The 25,626-nt window shown below is 45.6% G+C and overlaps 1 protein-coding gene across 12 annotated transcripts in view; it reads right to left on the reverse strand.

Moving 5' to 3' along the window:
* Window positions 1-574: 574 nt before the first annotated feature.
* Trim9 (tripartite motif-containing 9) overlaps window positions 575-25,626 on the reverse strand; it is a 99,809-nt gene continuing 74,757 nt past the window's right edge. For 2 of the 12 annotated variants that reach the window (XM_008764691.3, XM_017593998.3), the window contains exons 7-14: window positions 24,236-24,374; window positions 23,391-23,423; window positions 11,043-11,231; window positions 8,488-8,529; window positions 8,065-8,088; window positions 6,985-7,288; window positions 4,325-4,487; window positions 575-2,514 (exon numbers count right to left, since the gene is read on the reverse strand). In XM_008764691.3, coding sequence (XP_008762913.1) covers window positions 2,452-2,514; window positions 4,325-4,487; window positions 6,985-7,288; window positions 8,065-8,088; window positions 8,488-8,529; window positions 11,043-11,231; window positions 23,391-23,423; window positions 24,236-24,374 — 957 coding nt within the window. In that variant the 3' untranslated portion in view covers window positions 575-2,451. 12 annotated transcript variants of the gene reach the window in all.

Below are 25,626 nucleotides of genomic sequence, written 5' to 3' on the forward strand. Positions count from 1 at the left end.
GGCTAAGCCAATGGCCAGCAGGCTCTTAGGGACCCTCCTGTCTCCACCTCCCCATGCAGGATTATAGATGAGCCACCGTGCCTGCCTATTTTTAGTTGGGTTCTGGGAACTGGACTCAGATGGGGCAGGTCCTTTACTGACAGAAGTCACTTCAGCTCCTGCTTTTCTTTTCATACAGAGTGATGACGACGGTTCACTGAACAGGGCTAATTACAGTGAGAGGCGATCAGTGGTGTCATGGTTACATAGAAATAACTGTGTCATTTAGCCATTTAAAAAAGTCACAGGGGCCAGGGACATCATTTATTCTGCAGCACAAGTTTGCAGACCTTTGAGAATTAGGCTTATTCAAGTTAAATCTCAGTGTTCGGAGGGGCATGCCAAAGTACTCCACAAGTGCTCACTTCATATCAAGTCAACCCAGTAGCAGATCCGAGATCTCGTGGAAATGGACGGAGAACAGGCTCCTTCGAGATCTCTGGGGACTTTACACTCGTGCTTCGTTATACTGCCCTGGTGAGGTGAATTGTGTCCCAGATGTGTACAAGCTTAGAAAGAATTTCTCTAGAGACAGTTTTTCCTCTCATAAAAATGCTTTATTGGCATACCGAGGATGACCTTTCTCTCCTAGTACAGCAGTTATATGCATCTATAGTTGTAGTTCAGTGTAAACTATTTGATATAAGTCACTAGAACTCTAACCAGGGGGATGGATTTAATCAAGGGAGTAACTAGCGGCCCAGCCATGGAGTCTCATCGGAACAATCAAAGATCAAACGAGTATAGTCCCACGAGAGTGTTCTGTAGTCACAGGAACCCGAGACAGACATAGACAGGATAGCACCCATTCAGTAAATTAGGTTCTAACTAGAAAAACACAAAGACAGAGATGATCTAGAGGGAGCACATGGGCAGAGGATGAGCTATTTACATAGATTACTCTTTGCCAAAGCACTGTGGCTGTCCCGCCCCACCTCTGTCGGTCACTGTTATACTGATGGGTTTCTTGGCTCAGTGGAAAGTATTTACACAACTAATCAGAAGTCCCCGCCCCCAGGTCCTACATTCTCTAAAGCTTCGTGTCAAACAGAAGCATCTGAAGGGTATCTACTCCGTTAAGAGTCGTAAGCCTGGTTAGTCTTCTGTCAATGCTAGGAATGATGTCCACACTTACGCTGTTCCAAACCCGATTTGAGCTTCTTTAGAAAGTCAGGCTGTGACAGCGGTGAGCGGATGGAGTCTCATTTGCAACAGGCACAGAGAGTATACATGGAGATGTCATGTTTATCCTGAGGATGTAAATGTTGTGGTTTGCAACTCGGGAGGCCCAGGGTTGTGGCTGGGTCCTGTGTCCTCTGGTCATGTTGTTTTTTAACATTCTGGCTTTTAAGGCTTGTTCTGAGCACAGCACTAATGAGTAACAATGGTGACATCATTTCTGCCGAAGACGGGCTCTGCGGTGAGTGGCAGCAGAGACCTTAGTTACGGTAGTGCGGTGGGAAAAGCACTGGGTTGGTACATGTCTGTGTGATGGCTGGAGTGTGTGGGTTCAGCGTCAGTCTGAGGGTTTGTCAGTGACACCTCCTTTGACTCCTCTCCTTTCTGGTACTTAGAACAACTTGACGTTATTTGTTGCTTTGTTACATAGAATATAAGTTCCAGGAAGACAGACTGTTCATGAACACAGCATTCTAGTGTCTTGAACAGTGCCTGGTCCGTAGTAGTTCTTAATTAAAAACTTGTATTAGTCAAATGAATCAAACCATTGGGCCACCTGGTCTTCCCAGTACCTAGAGCCTGTCTGGAAGGTCCTTACCCTGCCATGAGCCAGTGTAGATGATGTATTTGTGCTTTAGGGTGTAGTAAGACTTCTGGATGCCAAATGCACTTCTGCCCACCTCCCAAGAAGTAGCCATGAAGAACTAACATTGCTTGACAAGAACCAGGGCAAGAACATTCTAGGAGTCAAATGGCAAACTCTAAATTCGGCTTCTTTCCTACCTGCTCTCCTAGAACACCTTTGTTTGTCCAAACGCTTAAGAAAAAAAGTTTCCAGGAGAATGTCTTTTGACAGTGCCAGGTAGTGTACGTAAGTCACCAAAACACAATCAGAAAAGAATCAAAATGAATTCAACCTACATTAAAACAAAAACAAACAAACAAGCAAACAACAACAAAAACCCACTAAATTAAAGAAAAAGAACACACGGAAGTGGGAACACACGGGAGCGGTGGGCTGCAGAGCTCCTCTGCGCGGGTAGAGTTTCTGGGTGAGGAAGGGAGCCTGGGTTCAGCGATGCGGAGAGGCTGATGGGAAAGGGTGGAGCTCTAAAGGTGGAGATTGCTGAGGACCAGCTGTTCTCATTCTTCTACCGGCTCTGTGTCCTCTGCTGAGGCTGCAGGCTCTGGGCTGTCCTTCTCAGGGACAGCCAGTGCCTCCACAGCTCACCCTTAGGCTATGGAAGCTCTGCTGGAGTAGAAGTCGGGGACCGGAAGCCCAGTGTGAAGCGTGACCTGGGGAATGAGACTATAAGCTACGCAGGGCACCCCTTTTACCCTTGTCCCTCAGTGTGGTTTGTGTGCCCTCAGTTCAGTAAGAGCTGGTTCACTTCTCTTGAACATTTATCCTAAAAGACATTATCTTCTAGCAGGATCCTAGCTGCGATAAAAGCCTGGCCGCCATGGTGGACTTCCAAACCCAGGAGTCTCCACATTTTTTAAAAGGTTTTGGGGACTGAGTTTCTTATGGCTGAAGGCAGGGCACTCATTTGCAGGTAGTGAAGCCTTTTGCCTACACACAGTGATCACTGTTAAGTCTATGGGACAGAGGCCAGATTAGCTTGTCCACGAGTTTCAATGTACTCAATTCTCTCTATGATTTCATGAAAGATTTTATAGAGGGGAGAAATATGGGCACTCACACTATTTTGACGATTTCTAGTCAACCTCAGACTATGGTGGAGAGTTATGAGGAAACACTAGAAGCATTTCATAAACATGGCATTTCTCCCTTCTCGTCTGTACCACCACCCATCAAGAGTCTTTGTCTAAAGGCACTAGAATATCCTTAAAATTCATGAAGCACGATCAGTATGATAGTCTTTGGAAGGGAGATGGCTGAAACGGTGGAAAACTTTGAAGCAGGCTTTCCTTAGGTTGCCTTCTACAGGTATTTAAGGATTTCTGTCTTCTGATGTGCATGCTGGCCTCTGGAGAATTAAATTCCAGCCCCTCAGACAATCAATCCCACAATGCTGGAAAGCAGATGTCTCAGATTGTATGCAGTTTTCCTACATCTGCTCATAGACAGTAATCAATTTAAGAGAGTTTTAAAGACCGTGGCTGTAGCTAGGGCACGAACTCTCTACAGTGTTTTGATTCTCAAGTCCCATTCTAAGGTTAGTGAGGTTTATATGGAGTAATAAGAGGCCCAGTCAGGAGGGCAGTGAAGCCCTGGATTCTAACAGTGGTTGGCAGGACGTCACCCACAGTCCTTGCATATTCTGAAGGCCCCTCTGTCTGCTCCCTGCCCTCGCCCACTAGCCTCTTTACCACTCTCTGCCCACCCAAAACCGCTCGTGCCTTAGAAAAGTCTAAGTCTGGGCTGTGCCTTCTGTTTGGAAATCTACACAGCCTGCTACCTTCCCTCCTGCAGGACTCAGATAAACAGCCGAAGACCGGCTGACTGACCACCCTGCTTAAGGCTATTTATTTAGCATATCCCCAGCACCGTGGACCCCTTTACCATACTCGGACCCTCTAACGTCCCTTATAAATAACACCCCGTGGACATAGATTATCGTCTGTGGCTAGCACACAACTTCAGGAAGGTAAGATTTGTATCTGCTTTCCTCTCCCACCGATAGATAGCAAATGTTTACAGTGGAGCCTGGCGGGTTAAAGGATCCCTGCAGCTGTCTGTTGAGTCAGGGAAGGACCTGTTCTGAATCTATGGGGAACTGCAGCTATCTAATTCACAGGCAGGGCTGCTGCTTCCCAGCCCGCAGCACAATGCAGAGTGAAGGATGAGAAGCAGCTGCCGAGAAGTGTCTAATGTTTGCTCTTCTCAGGCATTCCTGGTGCCTGCCGGGTAGGTGTTATCTCAGTAGCCCTTAGAGACAAAACCAACAGTAAATAGGGCAGAGGTGGCTTCTGCCTCCCATGGGTGGCTAACTAGACTGTGGCAGCCACGTGGGAAGGAGTCTGTAGTGTGTCTCACTCTGGGCCTTGTACCAGCTTCCCTCTTAGAGCTGGGGGTTGGGGGAGGGGCAGACTTTGAAGCAGCAGCCTGAGCAAGCCCTTAGACCTGGGGACAGGCGCTTACCTGTACATTCCTGTTCAGGCTGACGGCAGGAAAGAACAGGCCCTCCACATTCTCAAAGGCTATGGGGCCTTGCTGTTCATTGTTGACGAAAAACGTTAATGTCTTTCTGTTTAAGTCGAGGAGGACCCCGATAGTGGCCCCTTTTGTGATCCCTCCTTCAGTTCTGTGGGAAAAGGAAAGTGGAGTCTCATCCGCTTGCTTTCATTTTGCATCTCCTGCTTGCAGCTCCATGAACCATGCTGCGTTTCCCCTTTGCTGCGTTTCCCCTTTGCTTTCTGGCACTGGGGGTTGCCTTTAGCGTGTGGTAGGCCAGTGCTCTGTCACTGGGTTTTACCCCAGACCTTTTTCTTTTTTACTTTTTATTTTGAGACAGGGTCTTACCAAATTGACCAGGCTGGCCTCGGACTTCCATGATAGCCCGGGCAAGCTTTAAACTTGCAGTCTTCCTGCCTTCCCAGAAGATGGGACTATAGGCCTGTCCCACCAGGCCCAGTGTAACCTCCTTACACCCCCACTCCACTTTTGTCAGCTTCTTAAAAACACATTTTTGCTCTAAGTAACCCTTTTCATACGAAAACCTTAAAGCCTTAGATATACTATGTGGTATTTATATTCTGTGTGTCTGTGCTTCCCACAATAACATATGATTTAGATGCTTTGCTCTCCCAAATTCCCACCCCCCCCCCGCAGAGACAGCCACCCCTCATGACAGTCCCTTGTTTACTGTGCCTTGCTGAGAGAGAATTGTTATCAATGACTTTCTGCTACTGAGCTGCAGTAGCAGACGATACCAAAGACTGGGCCCAAACAGCCTTTAAGCTCCCACGGTGCACTAGCTATGCTGTGCACTTAGCATGTACAGTACGACTTCAGCAGCATTTCATACAAAATGATTTAACTGGAAAGTCACAATAAAGAAGCACTTAGGTCAAGCCCAGAGCATATATGATGAGATACTGGACTCCGAGCCTTCTGCTTCCCACGAGGCAGTGAAGCTCACTCCGGAACGACGCTAATCTTTCAGCACATTGACTTTGAATGAAGACATTAGGTTCTCTCTGTAAAGTGACAGCACTGGGCGAGATGCTTCCCTGAGACATAATTATGCTGCAGGGAATTTGTGATTTCCAACCCAAGTACAAACATCATCTTACAAAGAACCGTGTCTTCTGATGCAAGTGATGACTGCACAGAGACAGCCAGCCCGGTCTGTCTCCTCTCCTTAGTGTGAGGTCTAGCAAAACAGAATTCCATCTCAGCAGAGCACAGACATTTAGAAACACCACTCCTTTCTCCTGCATGCAGAAGACAGACTGGACACCGCCACGGACGGGCTTAAGGACTACATCTTGCTATATACAAGTTTGTCAGCGACAGCACAAGCCACATTCAGTTTGCATGCAAGGAGATGTGTTCGGCTTCTGAAATGTGCTGTTCTGCATCGTGTGATGGTGTTACTATTGTTTATCCCACCACTCTGGAGTCAAGGGGCTAAACACAAGTGTACAGGTGATGGAATCAGGGATGTTTGGGTCATGGTATCAGGGACCGAGTAACGGAGTCTCCCCTGGTATGGATCGCTGAAGATAATTGCTCTCTGTAGCCACTTGGATTCGATACCAAGATAAATTGCTTTGGGTGCTCAGTTCAAGGGATAGCCACTAAGACAGACCGAATGGAACAGGACAGAGAATGTCCGAGGACCGGGAAGCTCTAGGAGTCTACTGGTTAGCAAAGCATCAGTGGTGATCTGACAGGAGAGGCTGAGAGAGTGAGGTCATTATTCTGCCCTTGCTGGGCCTGCTTTCCCTCTGATTTCACTGAACATAACTAATTTTTTTCCAGAGACACCAAAGAGAAATGTATCCTGAGGGTGATTAAGACAGACCAGTGTCATCAAAAGACACCTTTGGCTCCAGAAATGATGAGTGAAATCCACTGAAGAGACCACAAATTGAAAGGGAGATTATAGGGTATATTGAATTAAAATTGTCAATATCTTGTTGATAGAGGGCATTGCTTAAGGAGATACTATTCTCCCTTCAGCAGACTGGGTGCTCTAATTCTCACACTAACAAGCAAATCCTTCTCATTTAGAGCTCTCCGGACTGGCATCTCTAACACCAAGTTTAGTTAATGGCTTCTATTCTGAGAAGCGGTATTGCTGATAATGATAGTAACAAGAATGGCTTCCATTTCCAGGCACTTCCAACGGGAGACATTTTTGCAAATCTCATCTCATGTAGTCTTCAGACCTCTCCTGCATGGAAACATATTATTATATGAATTTGGAGAATTGACAAACCAGAATTCAGAAAAAAAAATTGAAGTACCTTGGCCCCAAACACTTTTGTGGTTAAGTCCTAGGTCTGGGTTTTCCAATCTTGGGTGGTTTGTCTATAAAAGACAGGCCCAGGGATGTCTTTTGTGACCTGAGTGGAATTTAACAATGAAGGGCCAAGCGGGAGGAGAACAACTCTATCTTTATGCATTGTGGAAAACAGTAGAATGGACTGAGCTAAGAGACTACAGGACCTCCTACTCAGTAGAGATCATCTGCTCTGTTTCCTAATGCTGTCTCTATAATAGGCTATCGACTAGGCTCTTCCTCTTCAACCCAAGCCACCATGAAGAAGGCTTGGCGTGGGGCTGCAGGGTACCTGTTGGTGTGCGAGTTGTTGTGCATGAACCAGCTCCGGTTATTGTCCACATACATTGCCCAAGCCTTGTCGTCCTTTCCTAACATCATATCCTTCATCACATCGATGCGAGCCACGCCAAATGCTGGATCAGGGTGGTTGTCATAGCGATCTATGGTCAGCTCCCAGTAGTGGACGCCCTTGGAGAAGCCAGTTTTCCCCAGCACCACCCGGTCATCGTAGCTACTGCATGTCACTGTCAGGTTGTCATTGGAGAAGATGATGTCAGAGTGTGCCGAGCCGGGGTCAAACGCAAACCACGCCACTGGGGACGACAGACGGGGAGTGAGTTATTAGTAATGCCTTGGCACTGCAGAATGCCTCCGGGCACTGTGGCACACAGTGTCGCGTTCTCATGCTGCCATGCAGGAAGGAAGGATCTGGGGCCAGAGTCACCGTAAGTAAGCAGATGGGGGGGGGCACGTCCTGGGAGTTGATACTCTGCACCAGGAACAGACAGAGGACACACGACCGATCCAGCAGAGGTTACCTGGCTCAGACTGCACTTCCAAACCAGCTGATCCGGGACTGAAGTGCCATCAAGTCCCTTCACCTGGTGACTGGCAGGATAGTGCACCAGAGACATAAAGGGTGAGGGGTGTACTAGGACGCCTGTGGAACCCTGGGGTGGGGAGGCTAGATCTACAATCCTAGACAGAGGAGGGATAGAACACACTGAGTGAAACCAGGAAATACCCTTAGGCAGAAGTGTTGGAAACTTCGTCAGCTCTCGTACCTGCTCGCAAGCCTTGAGGCTACAAAGCAACATAAACTAGTTTTCTTGTGCAGCGGTGACCTGGATGTAGGGCGGGTTGCTTCTCTTATAATTTATGGAAAAGTGTTACTCCTAAAGCTGGCACGTAATATACATTGCAGAAGCAGATTGGACACTGGGTGCTGTCCCCCAACTTCTGCATATTTCCTACAGTGGATAGTCCTTTGTTCTCTGAGGGGTGAGAGTGCGGATGGACTACTGAGCCCGCAGTCACTGCACATGCACTTCAGCTCTGCTTTTTGTAAGAGAATAATGGTGTTCCATACCTGCCAACAGCTTTTTAATGTCAACTGTTGTCATTCCGGTGAAAGGCATGGGGGAGAGAAATAGGAAGCACAGTTGACATTGATAAGAAAGCTTGTTTCTCTTGATAGACAATACCCGCAAGGACTCCATTGAGAACATTGCATACACAACACCAGCAGGCCTGCTTGGGCCTCTACTGACATGTACCGCTCAGAAAGAGTGGTTTGCACTGATGCAGAAGGAAAGGGGATGGGGTTGAGGCATACGTTAAAAAAAAAAAAAAGACGGGCATTTTTCTAAGAAATTGAAAACGGTTATAATGGAGTTAGAATGACGTTTGGAGAATTTTATTGACATGACAAAAGCCACCATTTATTTTGCAAAGGAAATTGAACATCACGGTCACATAGGCAGAAGGTAACAATTACAGTAGGTATACTTGCCTAATTGAGAGTAAGATGCAGATTGTGTCTCAAAATTGCAGCCTATAAAAAGATACTAAACATCAAGGCTATGAAGTGACAACCCGGTCAATAAATATTATTTGCATTTGTTTAGAAAGCACCAACCGAATATAGTCTCCAAAGGCCTGATTCATGAAAAAAGAAAAACAAAACAAAACCAAAGCCCTTTTAAATGCTCATTTTCTTTTCTGGATATAAATTGCTTTTGCATTCTTTCCAAACACAAAGGTCGTCCTTTCACATATTGACAGAAGCTTTGTCCTGTGGACTGTAAATGCTGCGGCTTGCGTTTTATTTTCTTCCTGGCTTAACTCTGTGCAGTAACACTTGCAAGCTGAGGAGATCAACTCTTCTAAAGATGAGGACAAACTTGCCCAATAGAAGTGGAAGAAATCACCAGGGAGGGATAGGCCTGCTCTGTGCCAACAGTTTACTGATGTGCCCTTGGTTTGTTGGAATGAGCCTAAGGCAAATGGTCCACAGAGGAAGAAGAGTGGAACCTAGGAAAAGACACCTCACAGTCAACAGTGGCATGGCCTGAGTGTTAGAAAAAGGAAGATATTTACTTTCCTTCTTAACTTGCTTGGCTACAGCACCTATTCTCACCTGAGGGATGGGGAGGAAGGCTGGTGTAGGGGTAGAATATGGGCTTGGAGCTCAGGAGTCAACTTGGGGAGGCTTTTTCTACTCTCCTCTTCCCAGTAAAGCTGGCCACCCTTCTGATGAGACACTGGATCAAGGCAGAGGAGAATGATTCGGACTCAGAGTGTCCTCAGGTGCATGGCCTACAATTTCTGAGTCATGCTGGGACTGCTCCAGGAAATGTGAGTCTTTGGGGGAAAAGAATCATGTTGTTTTGTTTTGTTTCCAAATTTAATATTGTCTTTACAAGTTCATTTCTAAAACCATAGAAAGGACAAGGTACTGACTTGGTAGGGTTTTACGAGAGTTAAGAAGGTAACTTGCTATAGGAGAGGGCCGAGTTAACAGACTTAACCGTTAGCACTACCTTCTTGCTTAGCTTTCTTTATCCTGGGATCCATCCACTTTCTTCCAGCTCATGGTTGATTTTATGTTTAATTTCTGCCAAGTGTCTTTTTGCTTCCTCTGTATGAATAATAGGGGCCCAGTAAGTATGGAATGTAAAAAATTTTAAAACCAAATTCCATATTCAGGTTTGGAAGTAAATTTGTGGAATCTGAATAGGGCTTTCAAGATTTTTTTAAAAATGAATCATGCCTTTTGGAGTCTTTAAAAAAAAAACAAAACAAACATTCTGAACTCTTTTCCCATTAATTTTAACACAACATCGTACATTTAAGATTCAATGATACAACTAGAACCAGGCTATTCAATACACCTGCCAACACCCAGACCCCACATTCCATTTCATTTTATTCTCGAGACAATATACATTACAAAGACTGTAACAGCATTTCCATACATTAGAGACAAGCAGAGGGCTCCATAACAAAGCATGTGGAGAAGCCAGGAGTGCACAGAGAAACAAGAAGAAACGGAAAACACAAGGAAAAAAAATGTCACTTTTCAAGGGAGCTTGAAGTCCCCGCATCCTTTTTGCACTGACATGCTGTGGCCTTCTTCATTCCGGGATGTGGGATGAGCCAAAGGAATAAAATAAAACCCAAAAGAAACGCTCGGAAACGTGAGATGTGCATCGTGTGTCCATGATTACAATATAGCCCTGAAGAGATCCAACAGGTCTGCATTTTAGGAATTCGAAGATTCTGTTTGCTAGACAAAGCTTACTGCAAAGTAACATGAGTCTAGCTTCCCAGGAGTCAACCATAAGCCCTGTTACATCTTGGCTGTGAGCAACCGCATATTTTTCCTGGGGCCGCATATTTTGACTATAGTATCGTTGGCTATACGTATCACGACTGAATGGTTTCTAATTTGGCTACCAGTGGTCCCCGCCCTTTGCTGGGAAAGTGATCTGCTGTAAGCCTGCAGTTCTATCAGTACATGCACTGCGGGCTTTTGCTTTTCCTGCTCTGAAGGATGAATTCTGCTGTCAGGCATGCTTTTGCTTTTAGTTTTGTATTTTTATTGGTAAAGATCTCTTGAGTCTATGTTTAATCAGACCACTCCAGGCTGGATGCACTGATCCAGTGTCCCAGACACAGCTGGTCTCCTGGATACAGAAGGTTATAAACCTCCACACTACTGCCATAGCCTCTACTTAGCTGGTCCCTGTGCCGTGCTATGCTGCTGCTTGTGATGAAGAGCCAGCTTTCCATGGTGGTACCAGCGGAGGCCAAAAGAACAGCTTCCTACCTCCCATCCCAACACCGTCACACATGGACCACAGCTCTGGGATGGGTTGTTCCACCATACAAACAAGAACACCAGGCAGGAAGCTCCCTCAGCCAGATGCTCTTCACACTGGAAGCCACAGACACAGATGTGGGTCACCCCGTCACCACGCACACGAATGGTAAGAACAACACAGGCGTTTCAGAGATGCCTCCAAGACACAGAGATGAAGAGAAAGATCTGACAGCTCAGCTCACCCGGTGCATTGAGAGACTGTAAAGAAGAATGCAAGCTCAGCTGGTGGGGTGAGGACCGGAAATCAAAGTAGGATCTCCCGGGGAAGCTGGGTTGTAGATTAAGGGTGGAGGAGAAAGGACTCATTCTACGGAGCGGCAATCTTTCCGAAGGCACTGGAAAAGGGAGGGTCTGTTCTTCTGAATCTGTGTCTAAATGTAAGATCAATGCAAACCAGAGATCAGAAATCTGCTGGCTGCCCGTGCCAGGTTCCCAAAGACTAAGCAAGCATTCACACAAAGCTTCATCAGCCCTGAGGCGCCACCCACAGGTATTAGCAAAGCAGTAAGTCTGAGGCTGGGAATTCCCAGGGTCCACACCCCAGACCAGACAACCATTCCAGCACCACTGGCAATCATTTTATATTTTACTGTAACTTTTAGTAATAGAAAAGCATGAAGGGAGTTTTCTTTTGTTGAGTGAAATATGTTGAGTGAGACTTACAGGTATCTTTTACGCATCGATGAGAAAAATCAACATTTCCTTTTACTTCAGCTATTCCACAAACTACTGTGCATTTAACATTGGTTTCTTGAAGGGTTTCTAACTTGGAGATGATAACTTTTAGAAACCACTGGATAGTTTTCTTTTTCTCTACTAGTACCCCTCCCCCCCATTTCTAGATGGACACGCAACTTGGGAAAAGACCTCTCTGTTTCTGCAGTAGTCTCATGTTCCATGGACACTGTCTAACTCACCCGAGTTCTCTAGTAATGAACAGAATGTGGGCGGAGGGAAGGGTCACAGGTGTGAGGTGTCTGCCGTGCCGGTCATCAATGTACTAAGGTGAGGACTTGGTCACAGCTGTTGCCCAGTAAAGCTCGGTTTAATAGTGAAAATTCAAGAAGCACAGATGTCAGTTCAGGGTCTGGACTCCCAAGGAAACATTTTGGTATGAAAAGGTAATTTTGTTTTAGTGACCAGAGGATGTTATTGGGGCTTGTTTTGTCTTGTTAGCCCTTGTCTTTGTACATAACCCTTTCTGATTAAAATGCTACACTGTGTGGATCCAAGCAAATGTGTGTGTGTACGTGCATGCTGTGTGCTTGTGTGTGTGTGTGTGTGTGTGTGTGTGTGTATGTACATATGTATCTGGAGACCTTATAAGAAGGGATACCACACGTTTTAATACAGCAAGGAAGCAATCTCATTTTCATTTCTGAACTTCCAGTATTTAATGTTAGTTTTCCAGGCTTTATAAAGTCTTATCCCTGAGGGAAGATTTGATTTTTTTAATAAACAAAATATCAGAGAAAAGAGTATGAGGCTAAAGTTTTATATCCCCAATAATAAGAATATATTGACTCCTATTTAAAATGTGTATAGTTTGGGTGATGTGGCATGTATGACCATTTCTTTGCTCAGATATAATAAATTAAAAGTTATCATAATTCAGATCTATTTACGCACACGCGAATGTGTGAGTGTGTATGTGTGTGTGTGTGTGTGTGTGTGTGATAAGTGTATATGGGTCTAGGGACTGAACCCATACCATAATAGTTGGTGGGAGAGGCCTGTATCTGCTGAGCTGTCTCATTGGCCCCCACATTATTTGCTTAAAAGGAAACTAACCTCTTAGCTTACCGAAAAGTCTTGAAAAATAACTACAGAGCCAACTCTTTTTAGTTTGAGAAGACATTTGCCACTGTATTTATGTCAGAAAACTATTTTTAATTCAGAAGAATTTGCTTTAAAAGGTATCTTTCACCAGATGGGACAATTAATCCATTAACTGCATAGTGCCTTAAAAATTAAGGAAAGATGATGTTTGGAATATATTGAATCTCCAGTGATCTGCCCACCCTTAGAGAGATGTGCTCTAGACCCACAGTCTGAGGATCAGATCCAAACCTATCATGAGGCCACACCCCCTTTTTATTTTTAGTGAGGCTGAGTGTAGACATGTATATTCCTGGGACTAATAACTAGGCAATGAGATGTGCTTTTCCCCCCCTATTTTTATGTGGATTAATTGATTGCCTATCCATATTTTCTTTACTCTTAAACTTGCCCTCTAGCCAGAGAGAGAGGTCAGCAACCTTTCATCTCTGTGTTTGACCTGTGACCTTTCATGCCCACCAGATGGGATCTGACCCCACTTTCCCCCAAGTAAAATGAAGCAAAACAAAGCACACGAAATCAAACCTACCTTGCTATGAGAACTTTCCAAACACATTAGAGGAGGGAGAAAAGATAATTTCCACCCAATTCCAGTCAGACTAACAGGCGATCCTCCCTCCAGGGTTCTCCCACGGGCACTTGTGTTTGGTCAGCTGTCTACAGGGTATGCGGACAGTTTATAATAATTTTACACTGTCGTAGTCTTGGTGGCTAGACACTTAGAAACGTCTGAGGAGGAACCATCAAACTTCCTGTGAAGTCCCCCAGAGAACGAATCCCCGGCCAGCACCTTGTGTTTGGTGTTATTGATTTTATGACATGGATACAACTCATTTTGGGCTCCTCTCCCCAGGTACTATCCAGGGCCAAATGAAACAGACCACCAGTCCTGCAAGCATTTGATATCAATCATCAAACCCCATTAAATCATCCGACTCTGAGCTAAATAGATATTTATAACTACTTTTTAACACATGAATCGTCTTTCTGGTCCTGCTTCCCCAGATCACCTCCTGGTTTAGCCAAAGCAGCTTTAATTCACATTGAACATGAATACAACTACCGCAGTGTGTATTTCGTGCTGCACTGTGGGATACAGGAAGAAAGCACATCCCACTTCCTCACCTTCTCTTTCAGGCACAACTAGTGGTAGCCTTCAGAGAAGGCTCCTCCTCGACCCTTAACTACTGTCAAGACAAAGAAGAATGAGGCTTTGTAGTTTTGTTTTCTGGAATACAGGACAGAAGCTAATGTTTGCGGTAACAATCACCACCTTTATCTGACAAGCACTAGAGAAAGACGGGGGCCATCTTAGGACATTGCTACTGTCTCATCGTGGGCATCTGTGGACCTGCCTGGCTGAACTTCACTGAGTAAGAGCGGTTTGGTGGGAGGGATGACAGAAACCTGTCCACACGGCTGAAGGTGGAGACTGCACTCACTTGGGGCAGGCGGTGTATGTACATGCTTATGTGTGTGTGTGGACACAGGCAGGAAGACAGTTATACTTATTCCTCAGGCACTATCTACCTTGTACTGTGAAACAAGGTCACTCATTGACCTGGAGTTTCCCATTGGCTACTCTAGTCAGCCCGAGAGAGCTCCACTGGTCCTGTCTCTCTCCCCAGTGCTGGAATTACATGTGTAGTCAGTCAACCTTTTTTCTCTTTAGACGTGGGTTCAGGGTTGAATCAGGTACTTATAGGGTAAGCACTGAACTGACTGAACCATCCCCTCAGCCCCACTCATATTGGTAAGCTCCGGATGAGAACTGTATTCCAACGCAAATGTGTCCCCCACACTGTCTGTCAGCTCTGTCAGGACCGATGGGTTCCCCTTGTTCTTCCCTGGGGTTCTTTCCCTTCCCACTGGGTTCTGGAATGGAGACTCAGCTAATGGTAGGGGGCTCTGCTCTAAGGAAGCACTCAAGATTTACCAAGATGAAGTTCTACTGGGGACCACACATGCTCTTTACCGAGTCCTGGGATGGAGAAGGAAAGATCCAGGTGACATAGCCTATTTGTAGCCATTGTTTGACACAACTGAAGAAATACCATGTGTTAGAGACTGCGTTAGAATTCAGGAGTTGAGAAGCATAAAGCTGGCAGGGGAGCCGACTATAAGGAAATAATCAGGAGAAAACGTGCCAATTATTAATAAGTTTTATACTTCTGGGGGTGGCGTTTTTTTATTCTAACATGAAGAGTATTAAAGATTTCTTAATATTTGAAAACTTAAAAATTAAGTCTTAGACGATGTAGAATAATTTGTACGTGTAAATGATTCCATCTTTTAAAAGTGCTTGTGTGTATACTATGTGTGAAAATGCCCACAGAGGCTAGAAAAGGACATTTGGATTCCATGAAACCAGAGTTACAGGCCGCTGTGAGCAGTGGGGTCTTGGAACTGAACTGCGGTCCTCTGCAAGGGCAACCAGTGCTCCTGGGCCCCGGGCCATCTCTCTAGCCTGATACATTATAAGCTTTAATGTGCTATTTTGGGGACTCAAAGGCAAAGAGTGAAGCTTCTTATGCAACACTGCTCACGAATTCATCTTCCTCTGTGTCCTGGGGAAGCCCTGGATGTCTTCCTGTCTGGCAGGCACAGCTTTGAAACTGAGCGGCCATTGGGCCAGTGTCTAAGGAGGAGGATTGATTTTTTTTTTTTCAGAGCACAGCAAACAAGAGATGCCAGAGGGAGTTGCAGGGGCCTCGTAAGGACGAGCTCTGCTGCAGGGTGAACCCTGCGAAATGGTCTGCTCTTGTCGGGAAGATTTTAAAAACAGCCAAGGAGGATTGCGGAGAAGGAAGCTGTTTTCTCAAACGACCAAGCAGGCAGGCGGAGTCACAATTATGCCCAACGGGTGTATGATTTATAACAAAAGGTGGCTTCTTAACATTCTTAAGAGTGGGGGTAACTGCTGTCCAGGGGCAAGAAACAGATCTGTTTTGAAAAACCTCCTTTAAAAAGAATGAGCCAGCTCCCTGCATCCTAAGGATGGTTGTGTGTTTCCTTGCCCAATCTCTCACTCTAATTTAGAAGAACATCATGGAATAATTGTCAGCAACTCTCATCAGGAGACCTGATAGTCCTTACACTTTAATTAGACACACACTCCCAGAGGACCGGAGAGCACATCCCTCTAGATCCAGAGAGACCTGAAGATCTAATTCAGAGATGTCACATGTCAACATTAAAGGGACAAAATAGTGTTTTCTCTTCTGGGTTCCAAAATTTATCCTCATCTTTCTCTCTTTCTTTGTGGTAAAATTTATCCAAATTTGGCCAAATTGGTATGATTTACCTACGTTGGGGATTTTGTGCTAGGAGTGGATGTTCTAATTAAGTTAGGTTTTGGAAAGGCTGGGATGCTCTAAGCAGGCAAAACAAAGCAGAGGCATGGAAAGAACACACTCCCAGGACACCTGTTTTCCATAAAGGATAGTTTCTCAAATGTTTAATTTATTGCTGGATATATGATATTAAATGTTATAGACATAATGTTTAGACCCACCAAGACCTTGGAGGAGGCACGTGGGACTGGCATCAGACCTGCATTCAACATACAGTAATAGTGCTTCCAGCCAGACAAAGACCACAGAAGCACTAGTTGTAGGAACTTAAGGGTTCTGTGGGTTTACATAGAAAAGAATCGAAGCCTAGAAAGGCAGGAACAAACACATCTAAGTCACGAGCTCAGCCGTGGCCGGACTGGAGACAATGGCAAGATCGGTTTCTGGTGGATGAAACAGAGAATGACAAAGCTGGGTTTTGTTTTGTTTTGCTTTGCTTTAGTTTTTGATTTTTTAAAATGTTTTAGAGGTGCACAAAGAGCAAAGTGTATGCCATGGGTCAGAGTTGTCTTTAGAGACGTAAGCGGTCATCTAGGATTGAGGGGATGACTTAGCACCGACCACAGACCCTGTACTGCATTGAGGATGAACCTTTTATTTCCTAAATAGGGTTGTTCTCTGGACAGCAGTAATTAGGAACTGAAAGGCAAGTGTGCCACTATCCCCTGGTGTGCTGGCCATAGGAGTAGGTGACTACAGTGTCCCTTGACGCTGTTCACCTGAGAGGTCTCTTCCTTACAACTTCCATGGAATGAGCCATCTCAGTGCACTGGGGTTTTAAAAAGAAGTCCTTAGGCTCACCTAAATTATATTTATAAAGGGATTCTAGACATGTGCTCCTGAGGCCATTTGACGTTCAGACGGGCGGAGGCAGGTTCTGACTGGACTACTCAGTACCTCAGGGTGATTTCCTTTGCTGAACAGGAGGAGACGCTACTACTATAAGGGCAGCATGACGCTGAGCATCTGCTCAGGTGGATTCTGGGAGGACGGCAACTGGGACATCCCATCCAGGATTCTTGAGAATCCTTTCTTTGGTGCCCAGGGCCCACAGTTAGCAGAAGTGCTGGATGGATTGTACAGCCTTGTGTAAAACACGGCTCTCTCAGATTCCTGTTTCTTTCTCTCTACTTTCCTTCCTAAGATTAGATCTGGAGGGCGGGAAAGCTATTAATCAACTATGATGGCTTCAGGCTAGATTGGCCTCAAGCCCCTCATCTGTAGGAACTTTTGAGGCTCTCATAAATCTCTGACACTCTTTCTAAGTGACAATCCCTCCTGCCTAGAACATCCAGAGTCACACTGGAGAGAAGGGACCCCTTTAGGCCAGAGGTTCTCGACCTGTAGGTTGTGACTCTTTTGGGGGCTTGAACAAATCTTTCACAGGGGTGGCATGTCCGATCTCCTGCCTATCAGATATTTACATTATGGTTCACAACAGTAGCAACATTACAGTTATGAAGTAGCAATGAAATAATTTTGTGGCTGTGGTCACCACAACATGAAGAACTGCATGGAAGGACCACAGCATTAGGGAGGTGGAGAGACACTGCTGTAGACTAAGTGCTTGCTTGGGATGGGGGCTGGGGGATGTTGCAGGGTTTACATATGCTGGAAATGAAGCCACTTCTACATCTTCTCAAAGCAAAGAGGCTAGATTCTTTTTGACAAAAGTCATCTGTGGCTCTGGGAACATCAGCATCCTATTTCTGGCCAGTGGAGAGACAAGGCAACATCACAAGCAGCTTCATGCTGAAAGGAAATGTTTACACACCAGGTAGACTTGGGGTAGATTTCTTTCTCTTTTTGAAGGCAAAGGCAAATGACACTTTTCTAACATCAGCACCATAGTGAGCGGTGCCACAGTGTCTGGTGTCTGAAAGAGCTGGGTCTGAAGTGTCACTTCACCTCTCAGAGCTTAGCTGCCCCAACTCGGGTAGGATAACCACTTCCTCATATGGTACGGTAGCTGGATTAGTGGTCCATCCAAAAATACCCACATCTGAATCCCCAGAGACCTCTGAATGGGTTACCCTTAGAGGGAAAGGGACTTTGCAGCTCTTTCATTAAGATGCTTGATGTGTGCAGACTATCTTGGGCTGCCCACGTGGGACCACGGTTATCACAAGGGATCTTACGTAAGGAAGGCAGAGTCAGAAGGAGGCTAGAAGATGTTGCTAGATCTTAAGATAGAGGAAAACGCCTTGAGCCAAGAAAGGAAGGTGGGTGCTGGAAGCTGGAAATTACAAGGAGATAGATGCTTTTCTAGACTGTCCTAAAGGAACCCAGTCCTGCTGACACCTCACTGTTAGCCCAGTAGGATTCTGATCTCAAAAAGTGTAAGGGGATCAAGTGTCCTGTTTTATACCATTAATTTTACGGCTACTTGTTACAATAGTAGAAGACTAACACGGGGGCATGAGGACCATTACCTCAGCAAAGCAGGGTCCATGTGAGTGAGTGAGTGGTGAGTGAGTGTGTGTGTGTATGTGTGTGTGTGTGTGTGGGAGAGAAAGAGAGAGAGAGAGAGAGAGAGAGAGAGAGTGAGAGAGAGAGAAGAGAGAGAGGAGAGAGCGAGCGAGAGAGAACAAGAGAGAGTGAGAGAGAGAGGAGAGAGAGAGGAGAGAGAGCGAGAGAGAACAAGAGAGAGTGAGAGAGAGAGAGGAGAGAGGAGAGAGAGCGAGCGAGAGAGAACAAGAGTGAGAGAGAATGAGAGAGAGTGAGAGAGGAGAGAGGGAGAGGGAGAGAGCGAGAGAGAGAGGAGAGAGTGAGAGAGGGAGGGAGAGGGAGAGGAGAGAGAGAGAGAGAGGGAGGGAGAGGAGAGAGAGAGGGAGGGAGGAGAGGAGAGAGGAGAGAGGGAGAGGGAGAAGGAGTGGGAGAGGGAGGGAGGGAGAGCGCATGCGCACGCGTGGGATCTTGACGTCAGTGGCAGGCACAGAGATGTAGTGTAGTCTGTTTAACTGTCATGGGGGTGGATAAGTTTTTCAATGTATGAATTTATAGTAAAATGCAACAAATGTGTGTGTGCATACATGTATGCACAGCACGTAGAGGCTAAAGGTAAGCATGTCTTTATATTTACAGACAAGTGTCCTTGACGGGCTTAGCTGGCCAGCAAGCCTGAGGGATCCTGGTTTCTGTCTTCCTGGGTCATGCTTACAGGTGGGCGTGTGTCGCTCTGCCCAGTTCTTTATGTGGGTGCTGGGAACCTAATCCAGGCCTTTATGCTGGTTCAACATGTGCTTTACCAACCAAGCCACCTCCTGGCCCCATAATGAATAGTTTTTATATGATTTCTCTATTATACTTCCCTACCCCCAAAATATTGTGTGGCTGCCATGTAACTGTCATTCTTCATGGAGTTTTTTGATGGACAATGAAGGAAGCTGTCAGCAGCTTGGCATGAATGATGTAAAGTCAGTCTGAGCTGAAGGTTTCTGGTTGGTTGGTTTGTGTTTACTTTGTGGTGCGATTCTACGGAGCCTTCCGAAATGTGCTTCACATCCCCTGGGGGCTTTAGATGGGAATCTTTCCACAACTCACTGCATGTTTTAAAATTTCATAGACGGCAGTGCGGATCTAGTAGGGTGTACCTTCTTCTTCTCTTCTGGTTGTTTCACCCTCGCTCACTGCCCTCAACAGCCTCAGCTTCTCTCAATCTCCCTCCTCTTTCCATAGATATGACACCTATGTGTCTGTGATTTCATGTGGCACAGGCTCACTTAACTCACCTATGGCCATAGAAGATCCTTATCCCTTATCCCTCCATTCTTTTGCCTTCCCCACCTAGAATTGCAGGCCTGGACTACCACACCTGGCTCCCAGCCTTTTCTCCAATGTGGCTGCTGGGGTCGGAGCAATGAGTCGATGAGTTTGTGCAGACTGGGTACCTAGGAACCAATGAGCCTAGACTTTGTATCTTTTCCCCATGCTAACCATAGTCCATTCTTCTGACTTCATGGTTTCAAGATGGCGTTCTAGACTGAAGGACGGACAGCTTAAAGAGGAGAGCTGTTGGGGCATGTGCAAAAGAGCAGTGAGGTCCCCAAGCTAAAGGAGACAGCTGTCCTCTGTGCATCTCTGTGAATAGGAGGCTAAGTTGGTTTCTGGTATGACCTAGATGGTCAGCTAGTCGGAGTTCTGGAATGATCAAGTTTACTGTTGCTGTCAAAGTAGATTGCAGAGGTTTTTGCCTCATACATCACAATCCTATCTGCTTGGATTCTCCCCCTACATCTTTCCCGGGAAGTATTCCTCCACCTCCTTAGATCTTGACCGCCCCATTCCCCACAACCCACAATGTGTTGCAAGTTACTTCGTGTGGCTATTAGGCATGGAATAATCATGGTAGTAATTCTATGAACACATATGGCCAAATTCTTTTAGAAACATTTTTATTTTTAGAAGTGACTACCTATTATTTTAAATTAAACCTTAAGGTAGAAGAATTATGGTGATACACTACTCTGGAATGATCCACACGCTCCTGGCATACAGTCTATCTGGAAAGCAATTGGGGAACACAGGCCAAGGACCTCAAAAATGCCCAGAAGTAGCTCTAGGCCCATGAACCTGTCCAGATGAACCTTCCACAGAGACTAGAGACAAAGAGTAGGTTTTGTGTAGAGGTCTTAATCCTACACTCTGCTCAAGGGGGAGCAGTACCTCCTCTGGAAGACTGCCAGGTATGAACACTACAGAATTTCCTGGCCTTGGGAGGCTCAGCAGAGTAGAGTCCCAGGAAACCTTTCCTTACGGTGAGCTCAGGGCCCCAGGGGTATCACCAGTGCTGTACCTCAGTCCCTCTAGATAATGACAGGTAAGCAGAAGGTACTGTTGGCTCAGGTGGGCAGAAGGGAATCACGGGGCAATGAGCAGGAAGTTCCCCGTCAGCTCTCAGCCTTGCCTGATTGTTTTTGGTGGAGGTAACAGTCTGTGGTACAGAATGAGCCTCAGAACACGCTGTGTTGAGAAGGCCTCCTTACATAATGGCTTCAGGACTCTTTGCACATGGCTTCAAAGGCAGTGCATAGTCAGGAGAGTTACTCGATGAGTTAATTAAAACCTTCATCAACAACAAACAAGAACAACCAAGTGTCTGAGACTTATTTTAACACGTCACTAAACTACTTCATTAATGTCATCTTTTATTTACTTACTTATTCAACTACTTGTATGTGCTGTGAGGGAGCAGCTGGCATGCTTGTGAGGACAGAGGACAACTTTCCAAAGTTGGTTCTTTCCTACATATGGGTCCTGGGATTGAACTCAGATACTCAGACTAGAGGGCTCTGCCTGCTGAGCTACCCTGTCAGACTCAATTCATTAACATTCACAGTTGCTTGTGTTTATATTTCTTCTTAAGTCAGGAGAGTTTGGTTGAGATCTGGGACTGGGTTCATTCAGTGTCCGTCCTGGACACATTCCCAGTGACCTGCTTTCAGTGGGCCAACCTGATTTGAACCTAGGTAACACTGCATTTCCCATTGATTTAAATTATTGTGCATTGTTTTCTGGACCAATTTTCTTATGTATTTGTTGTCTTTCCTTTGCAGACACATGTATGTTTTTTAAAGCTCCATCTCCTTTTCTAGCCTCTAAGGGGGACAGGGACTCTACACTTCCTACCCACTGTGTGTCACCACACCCACTTATCAAATCGTCTCTGATAGACAGACAGAAACACTCAACTTTGGAGGGGAGGATGATCAGAATTCACAACAATGCACACACTTGATTCCCCCCATGTAACATCGCCTCTGGGTTTTGTGACAGAGCACTAGTGACAAGTGATTTAAACACACACTTCATGTATGCCATTAGTTTGGGCTTGCTGTAAAGTATGAAATGTGCCCTTCTGAGATACTGACCTGTTTGCTGTTCTGAAGTTTGGAAAGACGTTGATCCTTGCTAAGGACAATGTGAAAGACTATCACGAAACAAAGCTAGAATAAAACACCCAACCGCCCCAGCAAAACAAAACAAGAAACTCCAAAGTAAACTTTCCAGAAACTGTAGAAATAACAGGAGAAACAGTAAATGCAACAGACTTTTTAGATCTCCATTGCGGCATTTCCTCACTGACTTTTAGAAAACCGAAAAGGATCTAATGAGACAGGCTTCTCCATTGTAACAGATTGGTCAAGTCTCCTTTGAAATGACAGTTTGCTACATGTCCCCTCACTTCCTAAATCTGGGGTCACTATGTAAATGAGGGAGAACAAATCGAACAAAACAAAGTGTGGAGAAAGAATGTGTGTGAACTTTATTTCATCATGAGCGAATCACTTCTGGGCAGTAACAGAGAACACTGATATATCTACATGGTGGTTGGGGTGACTCACAGTCACATACATACCTTATATATATATATATGCACATAGTATATATTATATAAAATTCGTGGAGGAATGGATTTCTACAATACAGTTTCTTTGTTCGTAGAGAACGTGGTCCATTAGTTTCACTTAGAAAATGACCCCCAATTCTGTAACTGTGGTACCGGGGATCGCAGATCCACATCTTGTAACTAATACTAGACACCGGTATCTCATGAACATTGAAAAGAGACTAAGAAATGTCACCTTCCTGTGGGGTGAAAGGACAGACACAAGTGTTCAGGTTGTTAGTAGCTGATTTGAGTATAATAGCCTGCGTTCTATAATCTAGTTCGAAGAGAAACAGTTTCCAGACAGTTCTGTTGACAGATAACAGTTAACCCTGCCACAGCTCCCCCGAACTGTGGCTACAGCACCTCCCATCTCATCAAACCACCTTCAGCACATGGAGCAATGTGGCCAGCACCATGGGCCTTCTGCAGCGCTGTCAGAAAGAACTCTTGGAGGCCCTTAGCATTTAGTATGGTATTTCAGGAAATGAGGCAACAGCTCTCAGGCTGGTAGGTCACCCCAGAAGGAAGGTGCCAAAATGTTAGGTCTGGGGAAAGAGCTAGATGTCACACCACTGTTGTCTTTGTGGGTGCAGGTCATGTGAGTATTTCATCCTTAACAAACCTCTTCTTTGAACAGTTTCACTCAGACTTAAGCCCACTCCCCCAAAGCATTGCTTTCCCAGCTGTGGGTCTTTCGCCCCTGCTGTGGGTCTTAGAGTTGTGCTTGTTTTGAACCATGTGAAGCATGTTAGGGGTGACTGACACATGCTGAGGTTTGCGAAAGGCTGGAGAAGCCGCCACAGTTCTTTTAGCTAACATCTTGACTTTGAACAAAGACGACATCAGAGATTAGTTGTGGCAAATGCCAGTGGGATAGGAGATGATTTAATCCACGAGTAAAACAACACCCAAAAGTCCCAAAATGCTTTGGCGCCAGCCACACATACCCTTCATAGGTTTTGTCTCATGGGCTCCCGCTGCTTGTAAGATAAAAAAACATTAATGCCTTAGAGGTCGTACCAGGCCATCATATATATATGCAAACCTTCTAGACAGATCGTCTCCAATGACCAGAATAGTTATAGTACAGCCAAGAACCATATGTCCTCTAGAGAGATAATGTTGTACAGTGGCACTAGACAGCCTAATCACCCTAGAGGGACTGTCAAAGACCCACATGGCGAGATAAAACAGAGTTCCTGGTCTCTTCCTGTTTGGTGCCCACAGGAAATCTCAGTCCTGGTGCTGATGGCCTGGGCTTTGGATAGGAAAGGAAGGAGTCCGAGCTGGTTAAGCCAGAAGAGGTCAACAGGTTCTAGCACCCCGCACCCACCAGAAACATGTTCAAGTCATACAGATCTACGGCTGGAAAGAATCTAAATTCCAGCCCCTTCGGGAGCAAGCAAGAGCTACAAAGACACGAGAATCATGTGGGCAGAAGCGGCCACTAGTGTGTCTTGGTGGAGGGGGAGGCTGCTCTAGAGCCTAAGGACCTCCATCTTAGATAGACACGGGCACATTCAGGCTTGCACGTTCAGCTTCTTCCACGGTAGCTTAGAGTGTTAGCAAAGGAAGCCATTGGCACTGCTGATGTGGGGTCTCTGCTTTGCTCACATCCACACCTCATGGGCCTTCTAAAGGCAGGAGAGGGACACAGTGGCTCTGGGGCCGGAGACAGTGCAAGTCATGGAAAACTTGAGGGATGTGGTACTGACGGGGTTACCTCCAGGCTGCCAGCCAAGTTAGACGCCACGAAGTTCCCGCTCTGAGGGATACTGCTGAAGGGCCTTACCCTCAGACGTCTGGAGGACCAGTGTCTTGCTGTAGGGGCTGACTCCTGTTTTGTTGAAGGCCTTAACGCGGGCGTTGTATGTGCTGTTGAAGTGAAGGCCGTCCACTGTGCACATTGTTTCTTTTCCAACATACACTTCCTGTCAACAGAAAACGGGACACCATTTAAAGTGAGTCATCACATGAGGAACAGGGAGGGAAGTGTTGCTCAGTGGTTAGGTGGCAGAAGCCATGCAGGACAAGTGAGCTCCCTGGAGAGACAGCCCACAGCCTTGCTCTACTAGGACACTGTTTGCTGAAATGCCCAGGATTGTCCCATGACAAGCATTTGTGGGCCATGTCTACCTGATTAAAATTTTCCTTTCTTTGATTAGTAGGATACTGAGCAGTGGTCTGACCTCTTAAGGCTGCTGCATGGCCACACCTTGAAGATACGAAGGAGCAGCCTCAGGGCAAGCTTTAATAAAATCAAAAATATTTCCAGATTTTTTAAAAAAAAAAATGTCCTTAGAAGAGACTGGTAAGCAGGCGTATCATTCTCAAAGACCAATTGTTTTAAAACAATATTGTTTGAGTCAGAGCTAGGGACCATTCTTTCTATTGCCTCTGTCAGCCGAGCAGTAAAATCCTCAAAAGGTTCCTCGATTTCTGTCGTATCAGCAAGCCCTTTGGTGTTTGCTTCTGGGATCGCAGCTGATACTTTCCTTAGAGCTTTCTTAGTCATCATTAGCTGAGCTGCTGCTCCAAGCCATTCCCCTGCACCTATAAGCTTTCAGATGCTAACTGTCTTCCCCTCTTTTGCCCAGGCATCTTAGATAACTCTCTATGAGTCAAGCTCTCATATATAGTCATTCATAGTAAAATATTACCTTCACCTAGGCAGGCTTTGGCCACTTGAAACCAATCATGAGGAGTCATAAGTATTTTAATTGGCAGGAATTCCCATGAGGGAATCCTCATTTCCTTCAGCGTTCCTTATAATCACTGGAGAAGCAAGTTAGTACAGCTTTGCTATCTGCCCGACCCAGACCTGAATCTACAAGTTACGGGGCTGCTTAATTTATCGCTTAAAGCCTGTTACCTAATCTGTAAAACAGGGACATTAATATCTACTCCTCGAGATGGCCACGAAGGCAATCTAACTCTATATATGTAGTTATTGTCATTTAAAAGGGCTCAGTAGCTTACTCGTGATCAGCGGCTAGGATTTAAAAAGCTGTAACTGGGAGTTTGTGGCTAAGGTTATGCGTACACGTGGTGTTTATAGGGAATGTAACACCTTGATCCATCAGCACGGCTGGTACAAAGCATCTTTGAAAAGCATAAAACCATGAGGGTAGACTGTAAGCTGTGTTCCTAACTGACTCGAGGATTATACTTAAAGCCGTTGGC

Source organism: Rattus norvegicus, chromosome 6 (assembly GCF_036323735.1).
Source record: "Rattus norvegicus strain BN/NHsdMcwi chromosome 6, GRCr8, whole genome shotgun sequence".
Classification (NCBI taxonomy): Eukaryota; Metazoa; Chordata; class Mammalia; order Rodentia; family Muridae; genus Rattus; species Rattus norvegicus.